Source organism: Python bivittatus, unplaced genomic scaffold (genome assembly GCF_059951505.1).
Source record: "Python bivittatus isolate LINGU-HERP-01145 unplaced genomic scaffold, Pbiv_v1 ctg000480_np1212, whole genome shotgun sequence".
NCBI classification, from domain to species: domain Eukaryota; kingdom Metazoa; phylum Chordata; class Lepidosauria; order Squamata; family Pythonidae; genus Python; species Python bivittatus.
The window spans coordinates 91,207,814-91,228,434 of NW_028277075.1; the positions used below are offsets into that span (position 1 = coordinate 91,207,814).

General features: G+C 36.1%; 1 protein-coding gene across 3 annotated transcripts in view; it reads right to left on the bottom strand.

Moving 5' to 3' along the window:
• Positions 1-1,006: 1,006 nt before the first annotated feature.
• Positions 1,007-20,621, bottom strand: part of LOC103050933 (von Willebrand factor D and EGF domain-containing protein-like) — a 245,855-nt gene continuing 226,240 nt past the window's right edge. For 2 of the 3 annotated variants that reach the window (XM_088146520.1, XM_088146519.1), the window contains one exon: positions 1,007-3,795. In XM_088146520.1, the coding sequence (XP_088002646.1) occupies positions 3,761-3,795 (35 nt within the window). In that variant the 3' untranslated portion in view covers positions 1,007-3,760. Of the gene's footprint in view, positions 3,796-12,855; positions 12,954-20,621 lie in introns of all 3 variants that reach the window. The other variant, XM_088146518.1, reaches the window with a different exon arrangement.

Consider the following 20,621-nt stretch of genomic DNA (forward strand, 5'->3'; position numbering starts at 1 on the left):
TCCTCTCTTCCATAAGACCATAAAATGCAAGATCTGAAAGTACATACCATCTCTATTTATTTATGTATTAAAGAAATTTATATTGCCACCCAATTTGAACAATTGTGACCCTGGGCAGTATACAATTAATAATTGTATTTGTTACAATTTGTTTTTGTTTTGCTGCATCATTGATATATATGAGCCAATATTTCAAAGCTGGGAAAGCAGTGTGAGAAACTTTTTTTTTTTTTTTACCAGATATTCATTGAGAAAGCTTTGAAATATTTAGATTATTCTGAACTGAGTTAATAAGATCACTCATCACTAAACATATCAAAAAGCTGGATATTTATCTAGCTGTGAACATATTTTCTTTGCAGTAAACTCCTTTCTTAGCCTGCTCTACAAATAGAGCAGGAAGAAGCTTTTATTCATTGTATTTATTTCAGTGAGTATAAATATAGCCTCTCTTTTTAAAAGTTGGGACCTACTATTTGCTCTCTTCCTGGCAGTATCTCCCATCTTTACTTTGTTCTGTTTCTTTTCTCTCTTTCCAATTGTGTCTTAATATAGATTCAGTTTTGCTTTTTAAAATGCAAGTTATGATGCATGTTAATGTAACTAGTCTATTCTAAAACTAGAGTGAGATGTACTGTGCAAATGAAATCTGGTTTAGGTCCCAAATCCACAATTAGCAAATACTCCTTATTCATCAACACTGCCCATCTTAGCCATAATGGAGGTAAGGTAATGGAACTTCTTTTTATTGATTCTCCTGGTAGTTGAAGAAAAGTGTAATTGCTATCCTAAATTTAATCTTGTAACACTCATCTGTTGCCAACCTTCTGTTCCAGTGCCTTCCTGGAAGCATTGGAGTGAACTTTTGAGCTCAGTTCCAAACTCACCATCTTCCAAGCACACTACCCCCAAAGTTAGACAATATATATATGGAGAGTTTCTCTTAACTTAGTAGGTTTGGACAGATGGCTAGTAAATAAAGTACTGCAATTTAGTGCAGATTACATATGGTATTTATTTAAAAGAGTATTTAATGGTACGTTCAGTGTTATTGTTTTATTTTATTTCTCTTATGGATGACATCTGCTCATGAAAATGGGAAATATTCATGTTGGTAAAGGTACTGATAGAATATTTATTTCAAGAACAGAATACAAATACAGACTTTTTTGGATCTACACCAAATAATATGAAATGAAATGCTCAGAACAAAAAGGAAGACCACAATATTCTACAAATGTATTACAACTTATAATACCAGTACCAAATGCACCTTAAGCAGAGAAGCATATGAGTTAATCATTATGGGGTTTTTTTCCACAGCAAAAATAAGCAATATTGTAAATCAGTTCTTTTTCTTCCTCAATGAATCTATAACTCTCATGCCAAAGAGTTATTCAATATGTGTGAAGTGAGCATTTCATTATATAGTCCCAGGTGTGGGTTTTTTGGCATCAATAATAGGTTGGCTGATCATTGTACACTGTCCACAGAACTGATATTGGAAATCTGTGAAATAATCATGGAGGGCTTGTTTCTTTGTACAAGTAGCTGGAGATTAATTTTTTAGAGCTCTGTTATTATGTGCGAACTCTTAAACTTGTATTCCTTCACTACTGTAATTGTTTGCATTTCAGTTCATGCTGAATCCAAGAGTCCGAGAATCAGATTTTCTTTTCTTTTACCCAGCATATTTCTGATTCATCTTTTAACCTTCCATTTGGCTTTGGTTTCTCTCTCTCCTTTTTGTGATTATTTTGTGACTTGGAAATTGAATTAGTGCTCAGGAATACAAACGAATGCCTGATTATTTGCATGTTCCCTGACTAAAAATCAGGATGTGCTGCTTATTGATGATTTACTGTTTTGGGTATTCAGACAGGGGATGGATTTTTCTCTATTGCTAATTGACAAAGAAAGCTCTTGTATTAAGACACACTATTTTAAGGATCTGAAAGAAATTAGATGGATTTTTTAAATGTGGTCTAGTAAGGTAACTATATCACTATAGCTAATGAAAAACAAAGAAATAAACAAAAAGCCCTGAAAATTGCTAGGTTGGCTTGTGCGTGCATGGCTGCCATTCTCTTTTTACAGTATTGTCTGTTATTCAGCAGCAGTGGTCATCCATTTCCAGTCCTTCATTATCTGGTTAGTGGTGAATTAGTGCTAACTCAGGAGCATTTGAGAGGAATTGCCAGCTTGTTCTGAGACCATTTGTGAAATGGTCTCAGGTGGCCACAGGTACTAGTGTTTAATTTAGTTTTAGTTTAACATGCAGCCATTGGCTTACAGGGTCAAACCACTTCCTGCCTGTTAGACAATGTTTATTTATCAAAGGTGGATCTGGAAAATTAGGAGAGAGGTGTTATTTAACTTCCTTGGTGCTTGAATGGTGCTTTAGCTACGAGCTGATCAAAGGAGTATTCAGTCAAAAAAACCCTTGCCAATTAAGATCAGGGCCGAGCTATCTCACGGTGGTCAATTTTCTACAAAGTGAGGGAATTAAGCTTGCTACCTAAAAATTGTACCTCATGACTAGTTATGATGTTCTGTGATGTCAGAAACTGTTTTTGCTTACTTTACTCTTCACAAACCCATACTTTTCCTTTGTCCATCAAGACCACGTATAGATGGAAAGGATAAAGTGCTTGGAGTCCCAGTGTTGTCGTTCCAAATTGTATTAGCAAGCATATGACTCTGTACTGCAAAAACATTATTTCCTTCTCTTTCCCCCTTCTTTTAGAAAATATTCAGTAAAGATTTCTTGATAGGTAATATATTAAAAAAAATAAAAATGTTTTTATATCTTTATATGTTTTATCTTTTGGATGATTTAGGACAATTTTTTAATTTATAAAACAAGTATATCCTGATGTTTATCAAGAGACAGGATATACATGGTGTATTTTCAGATTGTATCAAAATAATTGGACACAGTCTGTTGGGCTGATAGTAAAAAGAACAGAACCCCCCCCCCCACACACACATTTTGATTTGGATTTATTCAGAAATTCTCTTTATCCAAACTCTTATATTTTGGAGTTTTCTTAAAGGACAACCAAGATATTAAAAATGTTCCATGCTATTATTTCAGTTCTGAATGTAGTCCAGTAAACTGTGCATACATTCCAGTTCCTTTTGCTCTTTCTTATTTATTTTCTCTCTTTTTATTTCCAGTGTATATTTTGCTATGATAAAACACATGAAAAATACAAAAGTAATCCTGATGTTATGGTACATATGCTTCAGTCAGGACTATGTAGCACATCAGTAAAGCTGTGCACAAAAACATGGCATGGAAGTAATATTGTGAGATGTGGGGGAGAAACCAATTCTGTTAAGGAAAGGAAGTGAAATTCTCATCTCTTTTGATGTATGTCCTGGTGGAATAAGCAGGAGAAACAACAAAGAATATAATGGGGAAATAGTGTCATCTCCAATATTGGTAGTTTTAGAATACTCACATCTAGCAGAACGCAATGCATTATTTTCAGCATCCAACAAAGTCACTGTGGAATTTGGCACTTGCAGGCAGCAAATAGCTGAGGTTGTGGCAGACAGCAAAAGTGAAGTATCATCTAATGGGACACTAGCAACTTGCTAAAGTTTCTGGAGTACCTTCTGAAATCAGTAATTTCTCCATGAACTTAGTGCTCGGAAGGAGTAGGAGGCATGAGAAATTTACTAGCCCTTTGCAGTGTGCTCTCAGTCAGTCTTTGAAAAAAAAAGTTGCACAATAGTATTAAAATGCGCATCTTCACTGTCCTGTTGTTTTCGTCATCATATGGAGAGCTGTGAAACAGAAATAAGTGCTCAGCCATTAAAAATACTAGATTGCAAACAGTTTTATGTTCCACTGTCACCAAACAAGTTTAGTATGAAACATTCAATGTACTGCTGGCATTGCCTTACTTTTGATTTTCTTACCCCCACATTCTTTTTTCCATTTAACTTTTAGTCACTGTCCAAAACCAACTGGATTCCACCCAGGCAACCCATATATTCACCTTCAAGTGTGCGATATTTTTTTTTCATTATACAAACAAAGAGAGATCTGATTCTAAGACATGTACAGTGGTACCTCGGGTCACGAACGCTTCTGTTCACGACCAATTCGGGTCACGAACAGCTCCGTTCGCAAAATTTTGCCTCCGTTCGCGTACGCAGGATCAGGTGACGAACAGGATCCACGGCCATTTTCCCTCCCGTGACACGTGGTTGTGGCTTCCTGTAGGGAGGGGGACTCTCCCTCCAAGCAATAACCACCTCCCCACCCGCCTTCCTGTCCTCCACGCCAGAAGTCGTGTCGAGCAAGGTTAGCGTTCTCTCTCTTTGTACTGTACTTTGTGTCATATTTTTGTGGTTTAAAAAAAAATACATATGGTTCAGAACGGATTAACCGTAATTACATTGAACCTTATGGGGAAATTTGATTCGGGATGTGACCAGAATCGGTTGGCGACCAAATTCGGAGGGGTCAGAATGGATTAACCGTATTTACATTGAACCTTATGGGGAAATTTGATTCGGGTCACGACCAATTCGGATCGCGAGCAGAGTCACGGAACGAATTAAGTTCATGAACCGAGGTACCACTGTATCTAATGTGAAATCATCAAGCAAGGGATGATTTCTCTTCCAGTGGAGAAAACAGGTATATTGCTGAAATACTTTGATTATCCTCTAAAGCAGAGGCGTCACCAGTTGCTGTTTTCCATGTGACCTGGGAACTCCTTTGACATCTTGCTTATAAGAGTGTGAATGTGCTCAGCCCATTTCTATACTATACAGGTTTGTCTTTCAATGTCCTGTCAGTTTAGTCTCATAAGCAAGAAATTAAATGATAGAAAATAACTTATCTTGAAGGCATGTACAAGAAATAATTTAGTAGAAATCCAGAAACAGGATGAAAAAGTTTGTGCTTGATTCATTTCTAAAAGAAGAGGAATCCTGATCTCTCAGTAAATATATCTGACACATTCGTTGTTAAAAGTTACAAAACTGTATCACAAAGCATGGAGATATAATATATGATAGTGATAAATACCAGTAAATATAGTGGTATATGATTCATTGGGAGATGGATACACATTTGAATACCATTTTCATGCATTCAAAGCACTTCATATCCTTTATCTTGCTATAATGGTCTGCTCTGATGTATTTTTAAAAAGCCATTTCATCAGTATAAATTGATTTAAGAAATAAATAAAATAAACAAACTACCCTGTAAGTTAAATCCATAAATACGTTTCTGTATACTTTATACAGGGAAAGAACCATTTTAGTTACATCAGTTCTCATAACACCTGTTGTCACCTATTTTTATTCTTTCCAACCCAATGTAATGTTGGAAAGGAATTATGTATTTATGGGCATGAAACTAATCTGTCTGTCCAGTAGCAGAGTTAGTTTCTGAAAACTTGACAGAATGGTACCAAAGTTGGTGTAGGAGGAGAAGCCACAAAGGAAAGATTGAATTTGAAAATGGGCTGGATCTGGACAAGGCCTCTGGAGGAAAAGGAAAAAAAAATAAATCCAGCCCCCTTCCCCCCGCCACCCTATGTGAGAGAGAGCCATGCGACCCAGAGTAGATCTACTATTAAGGGGCCAGAAGGAACTTCACCAGCCATGCTCTGCATGCTTTCCTTACCTTGTTTAATGTATGATTCTTAGCATGGTATGTAGGGAAATAAAGAAATATAAATGTCACAACAATGCAATCTTCAGTTCAATATCATCTTTGCAATCTGTACTAAGAATAAAGTGGTGTTTATAGGAGATTTCTTTTATGCCCTGTCATTCCCTTTTTTCAAAGTATATCTTATCTCAGACTTTTGCCTATGTAGAAATGGAAGTAGTCAATTTATTTACACCAAGACATTGTACTACTGATTTGGGATTAGTCACAAGGCGTTCCATTTTATTTATTCTATTTATTGTTAAATTTATATGCCACCAATATGATGGGTTCCCAGCTGCTTTATTCCAAACATTCCATAGCAGCAATATTTTATATTTAATTAATTTGTATACTCTCCTTGTCCATTTTATCACATAGCTGCTCCCTGCCCTTCCAAACCTAATTCTAACAATGATCCAAGGTTTACAAGAAAAAGGGGAATATTTCCAGCATTTGTTTTGCTGGAAGCTGGTTATAGTTGAAATACCACCCAATAAGTCCAATGGCAATTAATTCCTATTAGATATTGTACAGGTAGTCCTTGTTTAGTGATTGCCTCATTTAGTGACCATTTGCAGTTACGATGGTGATGAAAATGTAACTTTGCAACCAGTCCCCACATTTATGAACTTCCCAGGTCTGTAAAGCAAAGGAAAACTGAAGATCATAAGCACAATAATGGTTTCACTTAGTGACTGCTTCACTTAAGGACTGAGTTGCCAGTCCCAATTGTCACTAAACAAGGACTACCTGTTTAGTGACCACAATTGGTCACTAAAGTGGTAGTGTATAGTGAATATCCCAGCAGCAGAAAACCACAGTTATCTAGACCCATCAGTCCCTTGAATATAAAGCTATTGAATATGCCAACAAAAGGATAGGTTCCACCTATTTCCAAAGTTCCACTCAATCTTTTTCTGTATTCAGAAAGGAATATGTTTAAGGCTATCTCTGATATCCTAGCCTATCTGAATGGATGCTTAAATCGATACCTAGACAAGGTACAGTTCCCCATCTTTATGTATGATTTGTCATATTTGCATTATACAAATTTATATATGCATCTCCTCAGCTGTACACTGAAACATGTAATGTATGATATGGCTCAAATGCCATTTTATAGATAGAGTTAGTGCGCTTGCTATGCATAAGAAAGTGTTTTATAGTGAAGTAGGATATGATGGCAACAGTTATTCAATGTTTTAAATACCTATCTTGCTCTTTCCCAGAAAATGTCTGTGTGTGTGTGTGTGCGCACATGCGCATATGTGTGTGAGAGAGAAAATGCTACATCTCATGAAATTGTGGACCTAAATTGTTTTTTTCAAGTGAAAAACAGACAAAAATGTATCTTTGGCCAAAATTGAAATTTTACTAATTTAAATAATTGGCAACCATAGAGCTAAGACACAAAGATTCATGATTTGTTGCAAGCTTCTTTCAGAAATCTTTTTTTTTTTTTTAAATCAACCTATACATTTCCTGCAGAAGTTTGTAAGAGAGCAGCTTAGGTCTTAGATAACTTAAACAAGAAAAATATCTTGGATACTGAGGAAGTATCAAATGTAACTACATTAAATAAACCAGTTAAGTGTTTGATTATACTATAGTGTTTCATCGGACTTTTTTGCTAATGATTTTATTAACATTAAAAAAACCCAACCAACATCTTTGTACTTGGCTTGTTTGTTAGCAGTTTTTCCTCTCTCATAAAGAAGTCTGCCAAGTCTGACAGTTTTGATTTTAGAAGCTAGCAAGGGCATTTGTCTTCATGTTTATTTCAAAACTATATTATCTGAATCTTGCAAACAACCTAGACGTGTTCAAAATACAATAGATTTTTATAAAAGAGTGATTACTGTGCTAGAAAGTTCATTATCCCCCCAGGAACACATTTAGAAATCCCTTTTTAGCAAAACTCAGAAACAAATTAAACTAAAAATGTCAAAAAATGAATTGGCAATCACTCAGCAACATAAACAAGCACATAGATCTTGGCTTGTTTTTTTCCTCATGAAGTATATATTGTTCAGCCAAAAGGGAACTGCAGTCAAATGAATGCAACAATGTCTATATGCTTGTGTGGCTTTGGGAAGTATTCACACTAGTTTTTATGTGCTAGTGAAATCACATACCAGCTGCATGTTTTATTATTGTTTCACCTCTACTGGACCCATTTTTGATTGGAGGGGGGAAAAAAAAAGCAGGGGGAAGCAAAGCAAATACAAGGAAGATCAATTATATACCTTCCTTGTTATGGGAGCCTGAGAGGTGATTTTTTTAAAAAGTTTCTAAGATAATTTAACTAGGTAGAATGTGGACAAGATACAGGGTAGCATAGAAGCTTGGATATCATAGGAATAAATTGACTTTTACTAACTAAGAGATCCACTTATTTTTACAAATGATTTATAACCCTTCAATACTAGCCTACTCTAACATTATTCCTAATCAAATCTCCCTGATAGGGGGAGGTAATCCTGGGCTTGGACTGAGACCACTCAAACCTGTTGGCCCATCTGCACCTCCCAAATCCTTCTCTCTTAGTTTCCTCCTCCTGCTGGAATATAACCTGGCAGGTTGACTGTTCCATTACCCAATTACCATACAAATGCAGTCATATACTTCAAAAAAGTTATCTTCTGCTGAAAGATAACCCGTAAATAACTAATAAAAATTGCTTTCTCTTAGACTAGTGGTTCTTAAAGTGGGGGTAATTACCAAGGGGTTAATGGAGAATTTTGTAATTGCTTGTTAGTGTGTCAAGGATCCAGTTTGGGACTGCTGCTGCCAAGATGCTTGGGCAAAACAACAGAGTCTGAATTTTTTGTGGGGATAATGATGTTATTTGAGACCAGAAAAGGGGGTAATTGGGTCAACAGTTTAAGAACCATTGTCTTAAACTGTTTGTCAATCATACATACTAGCAATTTGTCATGTCTGGTGCCCTCCAGAAGTTTGAGGATTTCATATGTCTGCCGGGAATTCTGGGGACCATAGCCCCAATGCTAGAGGAAGCCTGATTATTTATATAGTCTATTATATCTTGGATTTATATTCTTGTCCTGGAGCTCAGGTCAGCAGAAGTGTATGTCCTGTCTTCATTCTTTATTCATAACAACCCTGTGAGCCAAGAGTAAGTGGCTAAACAAGGAGATGAACCTGGGGTTATTTCCAATGTTCTAACCAATCCAGCTCAACTTACTGGTTAAGGCTATACATGTTAATAAATGGGAAGATCTTAAAAGAGGAAGAATGAAAAAACAACAGTGGTGACAGAGAGGTACAGAATCTTATTATCTTGCCTGATAATTTTTGATAGCATTATAAAAAAAATTGTAAATATTTAAAAATGAGTAGTCGTGTGTGACTTCCATCTTAACAGGTGAATATGGGAGGTAGGAGATTCTTTCTAATTCACAGTATGCTCTTACCCAGAATTTTTCAGAGCTGTGTTGAAATACATAATTACAAATTTTAGTTGGACCATGAGATCAGCAGTTGGTTTCAGGAAAAGGAAGTCAATATTGTAATCTAACTATCCAGTGATTACTTTATACTTTTTAGGCTGAAATGAGAAAAGGGACAGATATTAGGTGTGGAGAAGCAATTACATATGTCCTTGTCCTTCAGCCAGTCAGGAAGGAAGGAAGGAAGGAAGGAAGGGAGGAAGGAAGGAAGGAAGGTCCTATAGTGAATCCCCATCTGTCCTGGTTTTCGAAAAATCACTGAAAATCTTTTGAATTTGTCCCTTCCTCTTAGGCCAGGAAGTGAGCCCCAAACTCTAGGATAACTATTTCAGGTTAGGCCAGACTCCCTGACCTTCCATTTCCAACTGGCTCATTCACCCAAATGCAACTTGAAAAAAATTAAATAATATTGAATATATTTTGATGAAAAAAATATGAATTTATAAGAAAAAAGAGAAGGGGGGGAGGAGTTGAGATGGATATTTTTTCTTATAGAAGATATCTTACTTGAGACAGGAACCTAAGATTTATTTGTTTCTTGTATTCAATGGGCATTATTAAATGGGGAGAAGGGGAGCAGATACCATGAACTAATAGATATCATATTTTCTTCATGAGAAGCAGTAATTACATCCAGTCAATTATGGTAAGTATGTCTCTACTAAGAATAGGAACAAAGCAGAATAATCTGTAGGGCTCTGGTGACTCCTATCTTCCTCTGAAAAGATCTACCTTAATTTGTACTTAGATAGACATTATGGTGATATAGGTTCCATTGCTAATATACAATAAGATGTTATTCTTGCTGATCCCTTGTTGATTATAAAAGTCTTCACCATCCCAGGGTGACCTTCATCTAACGCTGCTGAGTCCAAAGTTATTCATAGTGTTATACCCTTCCTATCCCTCTTTGTGAGGCAGAGAGGATGCATCATACTATTATCAGTCTTACAAAAAATGTTTAACTAAAGGAGGGCTGTATTGGGTATGAGGTGGGAATAGTCTTGGCACACTGTTTGTTCTGTTTCACTACCAGACAATCCTGCCATATCTGTAGCCACCAACTTGAACCTGAAAACATCCAATATTACTAAGTTCTGCTCTGCCAAAGGGCCTTGAATCTTGCTAGATCACATTTAAAGGAATCCTTGAAGAAGCAACAACACCAAAAGGATAACCAAGGATGGAGAAGCTAGGAAAAGTTCTAACCAGACTTGCCTTCTTGTTCCTAGGCAGGATTTATGCCAGATCTTCACAAAGGAATTGTCAACTTTTGCTCTGCTTTCTAGCTCTGGGAGATGGTCTATCTCAAAGGGCTGCCCAGAAACTACAAATAATGTTCAGCCAGAATTTTGTTATATCATTCTCCTATCAGATTAGTTTTGTTTCTAAGTATTTACAAGACAAATGTATCAAAATATAAAACCCATATTCCAGTTGTAGTAATCTCACTTGAAGGGTCTTGAGTTAAAACATTTACAATTAAAAAAAAAAAAGTAAAACCCATAGCTGCAGTTACTTATGACTACTTATGATTAGAGTCTTTCAGAAGTGAAATTAGTTACCTGTAGTTAACTGGTTAATTGCTTTCAAAAGCATTTATAATAGTCTGTTATCAAAAATGTTTATTCAGATAAGCTAACTGTACTGGATACAGTAGGATTTATTTTTATGTGAGAGTAAATACAATTGTAGACTTATTTTCAATTAATTATAGCTGGATTTTGGGATCTATGTTGAGAAGAAAAGATCTCTAAATAAGACATCTCTTTCTAGGCAGGTTTTGAGATATAAAGGCAAGATAATTATTTTGTATTAAAATTTTCAACAATTTTATCACACAGTCACAATGCATTCCCATAATTCAGATTGTGTTTCAATTCGTTTATGCCCAGGTGGATTTAGGAATTTATGTCTTTGCCATTCATGAGATCTCAACATTTAATTATTTTCTTTTTGATATTCTGTTTTATCTCTTCAACCAACCATTCTGTTCATGATTTATGCCCAGTGTAGGCATAAATTGTGTAGAAACAAGTGTCGCAGTTTATGAAGGTGGAAAAAGAAAGAAATGTTCTTCACTATAAGTAGACAATGGAAGTTATCACTATGGGGTGCTGTGAAAACTGATTTATGTGTATTTAGAAACATTAGAATATTAAACAGTGAAGTCAGTTACTTTCTTTCTGTTCTACTGTTGGGGTCAAAAGTACTATATTTTGTTTGTTTATTTATTCATTCGGTTTGTAGGGCTGCCCATCTCATATTCATGACTTTTAAGTATTTAACAATGCTTAAAAACAAGGGAAAAAAACATAGCAAAATTATAAATAATATATATAGCAGCTGAGAAAAACCAACCAAAAACAATTAGCACAACCATGATATGGGCTCAGCCACACATCTAGAGTAGATATATAGTATAGTATTATATACTATATAATGCTTCTAATATGAGTGGTAAGGTATAGTCTGTGATCCTATCTGCACAATCCTGATCATAGTGGGATAGGCCTAAGCCACTGAGTTTTTATACACACACACACACACACACACACACACACACTATTGAATTTTTGATGATTCTGAAGTACCAAATTATTAATCTCAGAATTTGGAGATTAGTCAGAGTATAGTGATTAGCTGTTCGTTTTATTCTTCATCTGAAATTTCAAAGCTAAACTGAGTACTAGATAGACAATCTCACTGAATTTTGCTGGACATCCTTCTAACCATGCTTGGTTAGGAGTGGGCTGTAATCTGTCTGGAACTGACTTTGGTTGATGACAAGATAAACTGATTTAGTGAGAGTGCAGTGACCCCGTTGTGTGCCATTTCTCATATACTAAAGCTCCTGCTAACACTTCTCCAAATTCCATTTACTGTGCAATGGTTCACTGATAGGAGAAATGGATGCTCAGCGTTTGATTTGGCATTTTCTATAAAGTGCAACAAAGTTCCACTTCATTTGTGAGCTGACAAATCTCATGCTCCACATTCACAATCATGGTAATGTTTTGAAAACACATCTGATAATTTTGGTTTTGATATAACAGAAAAGTCAGCTTGGAAAATACCATTAAAAAAACCTTTGGCATTTCAATACACACAGACAATCTCTTTAGCTTGTTTCATTGAAACCAAGGGTTTCAGAGTAGAAACTGAAGTAAAGCACTTAAGAAATTTATTTATTTATTTATATTTCAAATTTAGATACCGCCCATCTCACAAAAAGTGACTCTTGCATGATGCTTCCCACTATCTCTGGCTACAGTTGCCCAGTTTAACTAGCTATTATGAAATCTGAAATTACAATAAACCTTGTTTCTTCTTATCTGCATGTACTGTATGCTAATTTCAAAGTAAACATTGTATTTGCTGAGAAGAATGTCAGTGTCATCAAATACACCAATAGCTATTATTTTGAGTTGAAAGGTGACTCTACTTCCAGAATACTGAATGTGAAAAGCCTATTATAAGTGTCTCATTTAACCTTATCTAGACTATGGGTTCTTCTATGTCCCATTTCCTCAACTCCGTATATGCTAAAGCATGGTTGATAAGATTTCATAAGTTATTGAAAAAGTAAACAAAAGCCAAATTCTTTTTATGTGCATGCCTGAAATACTTTAACTGTATTGCTATTTAATTGTATTCCCCTTTCATTAATCGGTGCCACTGTTTGAAACAATGCCATACCTTCTTTCCACAGTCAAAACCACCATATCCACTTCTACATGCACAAACTTTTGGCTGGATGCATCTGCCTCCAAACAGACATTTTGGTTCACAAAGAGCTGTGACAAAACAACACATACATATTATTTCTAAACGCACATAATTGTATTAAAATGTGAAATATGGCTTGCTTATTGAAGCACTTACGGCCCCCACCCTCATGGCTTTCCAGAAGCAGGTGCAAATGTGGCTTTCTGTAGGGTCTTTGGGGTTAATTGTATTTAGTAATGTGACTTTTTATAATTCTATGATTTCTTAGTTTTGTATTCTTAGTTAATAATATCAATTAGATTTTGCGGACAACCTTTTAATATGACAATCATTCAAGTTTATACTCCAACCACCGATGCAGAAGAGGAGGAGGTTGATGAAGTTTATGACCAAGTTCAATGTGAAATCAACAAAACATGCAAGGAAGATGTGCTGGTTGGGATTGGAGACTGGAATGCCAGAGTTGGAAATATCTGGAAGTTGAGTCATGGCAACTGGACTTCTTTTCTTTTGGTTTGATATGCTTCGCTGCTTGTCCAAGCAGTGAAACGTATCAAACCAAAAGAAAAGAAGTCCAGTTGCCATGACTCAACCTCCAAATAATTCCACCTGGATGACTGAGAATCTTCATCAACAAAGTTGGAAATATTAAGGAAAATGTAGTTGGATTTTATGGTTTAGGAAACCAAAATGAGGCAGGTGAATGACTTCTCAATTTCTGCCACTCCAATGATTTCTTCATAGCTAACACTGTCTTCAAATAACCAAAACAACACCTGTGTACACAGATATCACCAGACAGAGTGCACAGAAATCAAATTGGCTAAATTATTGCTAAAAGGAGGTGGGAAGAGCTCAAATACAGTGTCAAAAACATGGTTAGGAGCTGACTGTGAAATAAATCATGAACTGCTCATGGGCAAGTTCCAAGTTAAGCTAAAGAAGAAGAAAGCCAACCAATTTCTATGATACGATCTTGAACGTATGTAGTACCCCTCAATTTTCAAGGAGAACATCAGGAAATACTTTGAAGCCCTGAACCTCATTGATAGAGAATCAGAAGAGCTGTGGAGTTAACTTAAAGAGGTAATTAAGTATGCACTTGAAAAGAAACTGCCAAAAGTGAAGAAACAGAAGAAAGCAAACTGGATGTCAGAACAAATTTCCAAGAAGAGAAGAGAAGCCAAAGCCAAGAAAGACAAAAAAACTCAGGAAGGAACTTAACACGGAGTTTCAGAGAGCTGTTAGAAGATACAAAAAGCAGTATTACAACAACACTGTTCTCTTCCAGTGTGAATTTGTTCATATGAATACTTTACTTCCATTGACAGTTATTTGGCATGTTAGCCAATGGTGTATGAGTAACAATTCTAACACACACCCACACACACATCTGTAGGTATGCCTGTGGGTGTGGGTGTGGGTGTAGAGAATAGCTTTTGTGGAAATTCTTTATCTTATTTTTTTTTTCATCTTTTCTTTTCATTGTCCTTGTCCTATTATCTTGAGATAATGGTTAGAGTCACAAAAGAATGCCAAGACTCTGACTTCTCTATGAGAATGATATAAGTATTTGAGATCTATTAGTTAATGGGCCCAGACTGACCTTTTCAGTTCCAGCAAATGCACAGAAGTATACTTGAAACAACTTAAAATGGGATAAATACAATCACAACAATGGCAAGTAGTTCTTTTTACAATAGTAAGATTTCTGTTCTTGAGAAAAATGGGAAAAGATGGTAATAGACGAGGGCTGTGAAATTGAGCTGAATCTCTCTAAGTACAGTGGCCACAAGTGGATGTGAACTACAGTAAAACTAGCTTCACCTAAACTCTATTAACACTGATGGAAACCAATACTTCCCAGATATTTTTTTCTATTTTGAATCCTGCACTTTGTTGGCCTGCTATATTAAGTTCCAAAAACAATCCCTTTTGCTGAAGTGCCCTTATTCTGTCTGAAACTGTAGCTGTCTGAGTCAAGGAGTTAGCTGCCAATGTCTAGAAGTTAGGTTGGAGAGGTGGTATCCTGAGCAATTCTTTTTGGCACAAGGTTTTTTTTAAAAAAAAAAATTGCCCAAGCATTTTAAAGAATTGCACTTTCAGCTGGCTGAACAATTATTCCTCTCATTTTTACTGACTGTTTTCTCGATTGCTTTTTCTCCTAGGATTTTAATCATGCTAGATCCCACAAGTTCTGTGATTACTGTACAAGGATGTATTTCTGGACTGTACAGATGCACAAATCACATTAAATCTAGATTGTGTCAGTGGAATCCATTTATTGTGCCACTAATGTTATTTTACATTAACAACTTCTGGTAAATCCACATTTATCTATATGCAACTTTCTCACATAAACTGTAGACACACAGATGTAAGTATTTGTATGCAACTTTTGTATGCAACTTTTTCAAATGGTTGGATGCATCTTTACCAAAATGTATCTTTGTGTGAACAGAGAATAGCAGACACCAGTCAGGCATTAATGGCTGCCAGTCTGTGTGGTGCCCGAGCGGCTTTTGGTGGATTGTGCTAATAAGCTGTGATAGAAATCTGAGAAAGATTCCTGTTTAGGCTCAGTACAAACTTGTAATGAGTCTCCCTCCCACATAATGTCATGATTCCATAGTTTCTCACAACCACATGAATCATAAAATAAAAGTTTATATTTTCATTCAGAAATCATATACTATATCCTATGTATCTGAAATTATTTCATACCAATAAAGCAAACCTTTTCTACCAAGTCCCTCAAGAAAGCTCATTCTTTTTGTTAAGTGTGTTGAACACAGCATCCAGTGGGGGAGAAAAGTCACATTAAGCTTGCAACTCGTTTGCATTTGTTCAGTTTAAGTTGCTGTTTTAAACAATTCTAATGGATTGCTATGCTATTGAAAAAGAGAGATAATTTACCATTTTAGGGCATACATTGCACATTTGAAAAAAGATGACTCAGGTAGTATTGTGGTATTCTTGCTTTTTGTTAATCTGAATATGGTGGTTTGGGGGTTTTCAAGGTAGTTGATTGTGAGTGAATTCTGAGCGCATCTAGCAGCTTTTCTGCATTATTAGTTGTAACAGATGCAGTTGCTATAAATAAAAAATAGTTTGTCCATTTTTCATATCCTTTCCTAAGTATATTGTTTGAGAACAAAAAATTATGGCATATTTTGAAATACCAAAGGATGCTTGAACTCCTTTAGTTTCTTTGAATTCTTTTTGTTTAATCACCTTATAGAAATGTTGTTTATCCTTACTAGAATTTATTGAGATTAATTGACATGCAATCAAATCTGTGTCAACTCTTAGCAACCACGTAGACAGATTTTCATCATGATGATCTGTCCCTAATCCTTCCAATGGTACACCCATCACCACTGTAACTTAGTCCATCCACCTTGCTGCTAGTCATCCTCTTCTTTTCCTTCCACCTTTCCCAGCATTAGAGCCTTTGCCAGAGAGCTGGGTCTTCGTGCAATATGTCTGAAGTAGGATAATTTGAGCCTGGTCATTTGTACCTCAAATAAGAACTCTGGGTTGATTTGTTGGACGATCCATTTGTTTGTTTTCTTGACTGTCCATTGTATTCTCAGGAGTCTTCTCCAACACCAAAGTTCAAATGTGTTGGAGAATCACTTCTATAATCAATATGTGACTTCTTTTTGGTATTTTTTTGGCTTTCTCAATTATCCATTGTGCATCAGCAATAATGTCTTGTGTTCCTCAGCCTTTTATAAAGCCAGCTTGAACATCCGGCATCACTTTTTCCATGTAGGGCTCTCCTCTGCATTGAATGTTCCTAAGCATTATTTTGCTAGTGTGTGCAATTAAGGATATTGTATGATAGTTTGCACACACTGTCAAGTCTCCTTTCTTTAGTATTGGTATGTAGATTGGCCTCTTCCAATATGTTGGCTGCCATGTCATTCTCTAGATTTGCTGGCATAGCTTGGTTAGAACCTTTACTTCTTTCTATTGTGTTGCTTGCCATATTTCTGTGGATAGTCCATCAATTTCTGTAACCTTCCAACTTGGTTGTGGCCAGAGTGCTACTCTAACTTCATCTTCTAATACTAGAGGTTCTTGTAAATAGGGAATATCTTCTAATGTATTTCAGGTGTTGACATCTCCATTGGATAGAATTTCAGTATATTCCTTTGTTTGATCTTCTTTGAATCCATTACTATCTGTCCATTGGCATCCTTTATCATACCAGTTCAAGGATGGAACCTCCTTCTGAGTTCAGACATCTTTTGAAAGGCTTTCCTTGTGTTTCCATGTATGATTCCATCTTCAGTGTCTTTACAAATGTTGTTGTAATACTGCTTCTTGTTTCATCCAAAAGTTATCTAAAATAACTTGTTAGGTTCCTTCCTGAGCTTTTTGTCTTTCTTGGTTTGGGCTTCTTTTCTCTTCTTGGCAATTTCCACAGTTTGTTCTGACACCCAGTTTGCTTTCTTCTGTCTCTTCATCTTTGGCAATCTCTTTCACATTCATCCTTAATTACTTCTTTAAGTTCATCCCACAGTTCCTCTGGTTCCCTATACATGAGGTTCAGGACTTCAAAGTGATTTCTGATGTTCTTCTTGAAAATGATGGATATATATGCAAGATCATATTGTGGAAACTGGTTGGCTTTTTTCTTCTGCTTTAGATTAACCTGCACATGAGCACTTCATGCTCTATTCAACAGTCAGCCCCTGGCCACATCTTTGCTCTTATAACTGAGCTCTTCCATTTCCTTGTAGCAATAATATAGTCAATTTGATTTCTGTGAACTCTATCTGGTGATGTCCATGTACATTGGCAACATTTTGATTGTTTGAATACAGTGATAGCAATGAAGAAATCACTGGATCAGCAGAAATTGATCAGTTGGTTTCTTGCTTCAGTTTGATTTCTTAGACCATAAAATCCAACTACACTTTTCTCCTTAATATTTCTAATTTTGGCATTCCAATCTCCAACCATAAGCATCAAATCTTGCTTGCAATCTTCTGTTGGTTTTGCACTGAACTTGATCATAAAATTCATCAACTTTGTGTTCTTCTGTATCAGTGCTTGGAACATAAACTTGGATAATTGTTGTATTAAAGGGGTGTCCATAAAGTTTAATTAACATTATTCGTTAATGTTAATGTTAATAAACGTTATTTATTGCATTGTATTCAAATTATACCCTTCCTAACTATGACAGCCTTGCCATTCCTTTTTTATTTCTCTGGTCTTGAGTAGTAAACAGTGCGATCTTCTGACCGAAAGTGTCAAATTCCTGTCTGTCTCAATTTGCTGATACCTAGGATATAAAATGTGTAGTTTCATTTAATCTTTTACCGTGTTGAGCTTTTCCATGTTCATGCTTTCCATGTTCACACTTTTAATTCTACCTTTGCAGCTTCAGATTTTCTTTTCCTGCATGGTAAGATCAGCAATTAGACTTTAATCTAGCCACATCATAAACCCCATTATTACTCTGCAAGATCCTCAGCTCTTCCTCAGTAGTACTTGGGTGTCACCTGACCTGAGTGGCCCATCATCTAGCATTATATCATCAATTATTTTATTGGTAAAATACAAGAGTGGTTCAATATTGCCATTTCCCACACAGTATGAAATGATGCCTTTGCCATTGTCAGTAAAATGATCTGCTTGCAGCAACACCCTATATCACTGCTGTCCAATACAGGTGCCTGTTTGCATTAGCAGGGCAGCTGGGACGACCTTCACATCTTGAGAGATCTTGTTGGGGTTATATATTCCTGGCATACATTCCTGGCATTCTTCACTTATCCCTCCCAATAATATCCCCCTCCTTGCAACAATGAGGCAGCTCAGCAGGATTTGAGGGAAAGAAGAATTGAAACTGGGAGAGCATACAACTTGATTTCAACTTCCCTGAGTTGAATATGACATGGAGTTTGCTTGGATTTCATTAGAATGTCTACTGGGGATAAAGCAAACCATTGCACTATCTACCCCATAGCTGAAAGGAACATGAACAAACTTGCTTTGCTTCTGCACTAATAGATGTTTTGATCTCACAGCATCTGTTTGGCTTCTCCCTCTATCTTTGAACTGAAAAGAAAAAGCAAACTAAGTCATCATTTCTAAAAAAATAATTATTCTTTACATCAACATTTCTCAGAGTGACACAGCATAATCACAAAATAAAAGAGGTATAGACTGTATACCTCTAAACAGGTATACCTATAAACAGTAGCTAAAAGCAGCAGAAATTAAAAATATAAGAGATCAAAATCTTAAAATGGAACTGCTGCAGGAAATTGCCCTCTTTCTTAGGGCTGGGCCAACCAATCAGAGAGCACTTCAAGCTGGATTACATAGTCCTTCTGCTTCTGCTCTCAATGAGCACTCAAAACTTAAGAAGTGCTATTGCAGAGGATACCCCTACCTCCATTTCATTCTCCAAGCTTGGAGTAGAAGAGAGAGATGAAGATTCATCAGTTTTGTTTCTCTGATTCTAAAGCCATGCCAAATGCAGCACATCTACTGAAGGCAGAGCAAAGCTTGCTTGCCTCTGCATTCTCCTTATAGTTCTGAGCAGCAGCAGCAGCAGCGGAAGAGGAAGAGGAAGAAGAAGAAGAAGAATGCAAAGGGGGATAGTAGTGGGCAGTGTGGATTCTCTTTCCTCTCTACTTTAAGCCTGCACAAAGAGGAATAAAGGAGCACATACTCTGTGTTCTGCTCCAGCACTGCTTCTGATAGGCTACAGCAAATTTCACAAGATCTAAACAAATAGCACTAGATATGTAGGACTCCTCCAGCATGATTTGTAATTTATTTCTTTTTTCCTTGCTGCAGTAAATCTGCAGCAAAGCCAAATTCCAAAGATTTCTGGTAACCAATAAATTGCCCTCTTTTCTCTCACAGTTGAGGCCTGTTAATGTATCAGGTCTAAAATAATGTAATGTAATAAATAATCCTTTGAAAAGCCTACATTATTATCAGTCTATTAAAAGAAACAAACAGGATGATGACATTTCCTTAACTAATACAGTTTGCCTTTTCAAGCTCATTTAGATATATAATTTATTTACTAATGAAACCAATGTTGGCAAGCTGTTTTCTGAATCTAAAAATATATTGCTATATTAAAGTTGTAAATATGATTTATGGGATTGACCTTATTTCAATTTCAGCAGCATTCTGCTAAAACCCAGCTATTTTCTGCCTTCATAAAAGTTTAGGCAATGGGACTGCTGATTAGAAGCCAGCTCCCCCTTCTTCCTAATTAGCAGCGTGTGCTCTTTTGACATTGTTTTGGCACAGAAAAAAGAGAGCAGCCAATTCATAAGGCACTAATCCAAAAAGAATCCACATGTCATATTACTATTTTAATTAGATCTCAGGAGCTGACATTTCTGTGATATATACATCCACAAAATCTTCATGGCATTCTACATTAAGTTCAGACAATGGGGTTTAAATATATTACTTAAATTGGCTGGTGATCATTTCTGGAACAAAGATATGATGGGTCATTATTAAATTATAGTTTACAAAAACTGTAAGCATGAGGTTGTTGAAATGCAATTACTATCAGCTGGTAAGGCTGATTGTTTCTACATGCAGAGAAGTGAAAAGACTCTGACTAGAGTGCACTGTGTTAGGCATGAACAAGTGGAGGGGTGGCAAAAAAGAGAACCAGGTAGACTAACTTTTTTTCTTTGTCCTCTCTTTTTCTACTCAGGAATAACTGATTGGCCTAATTT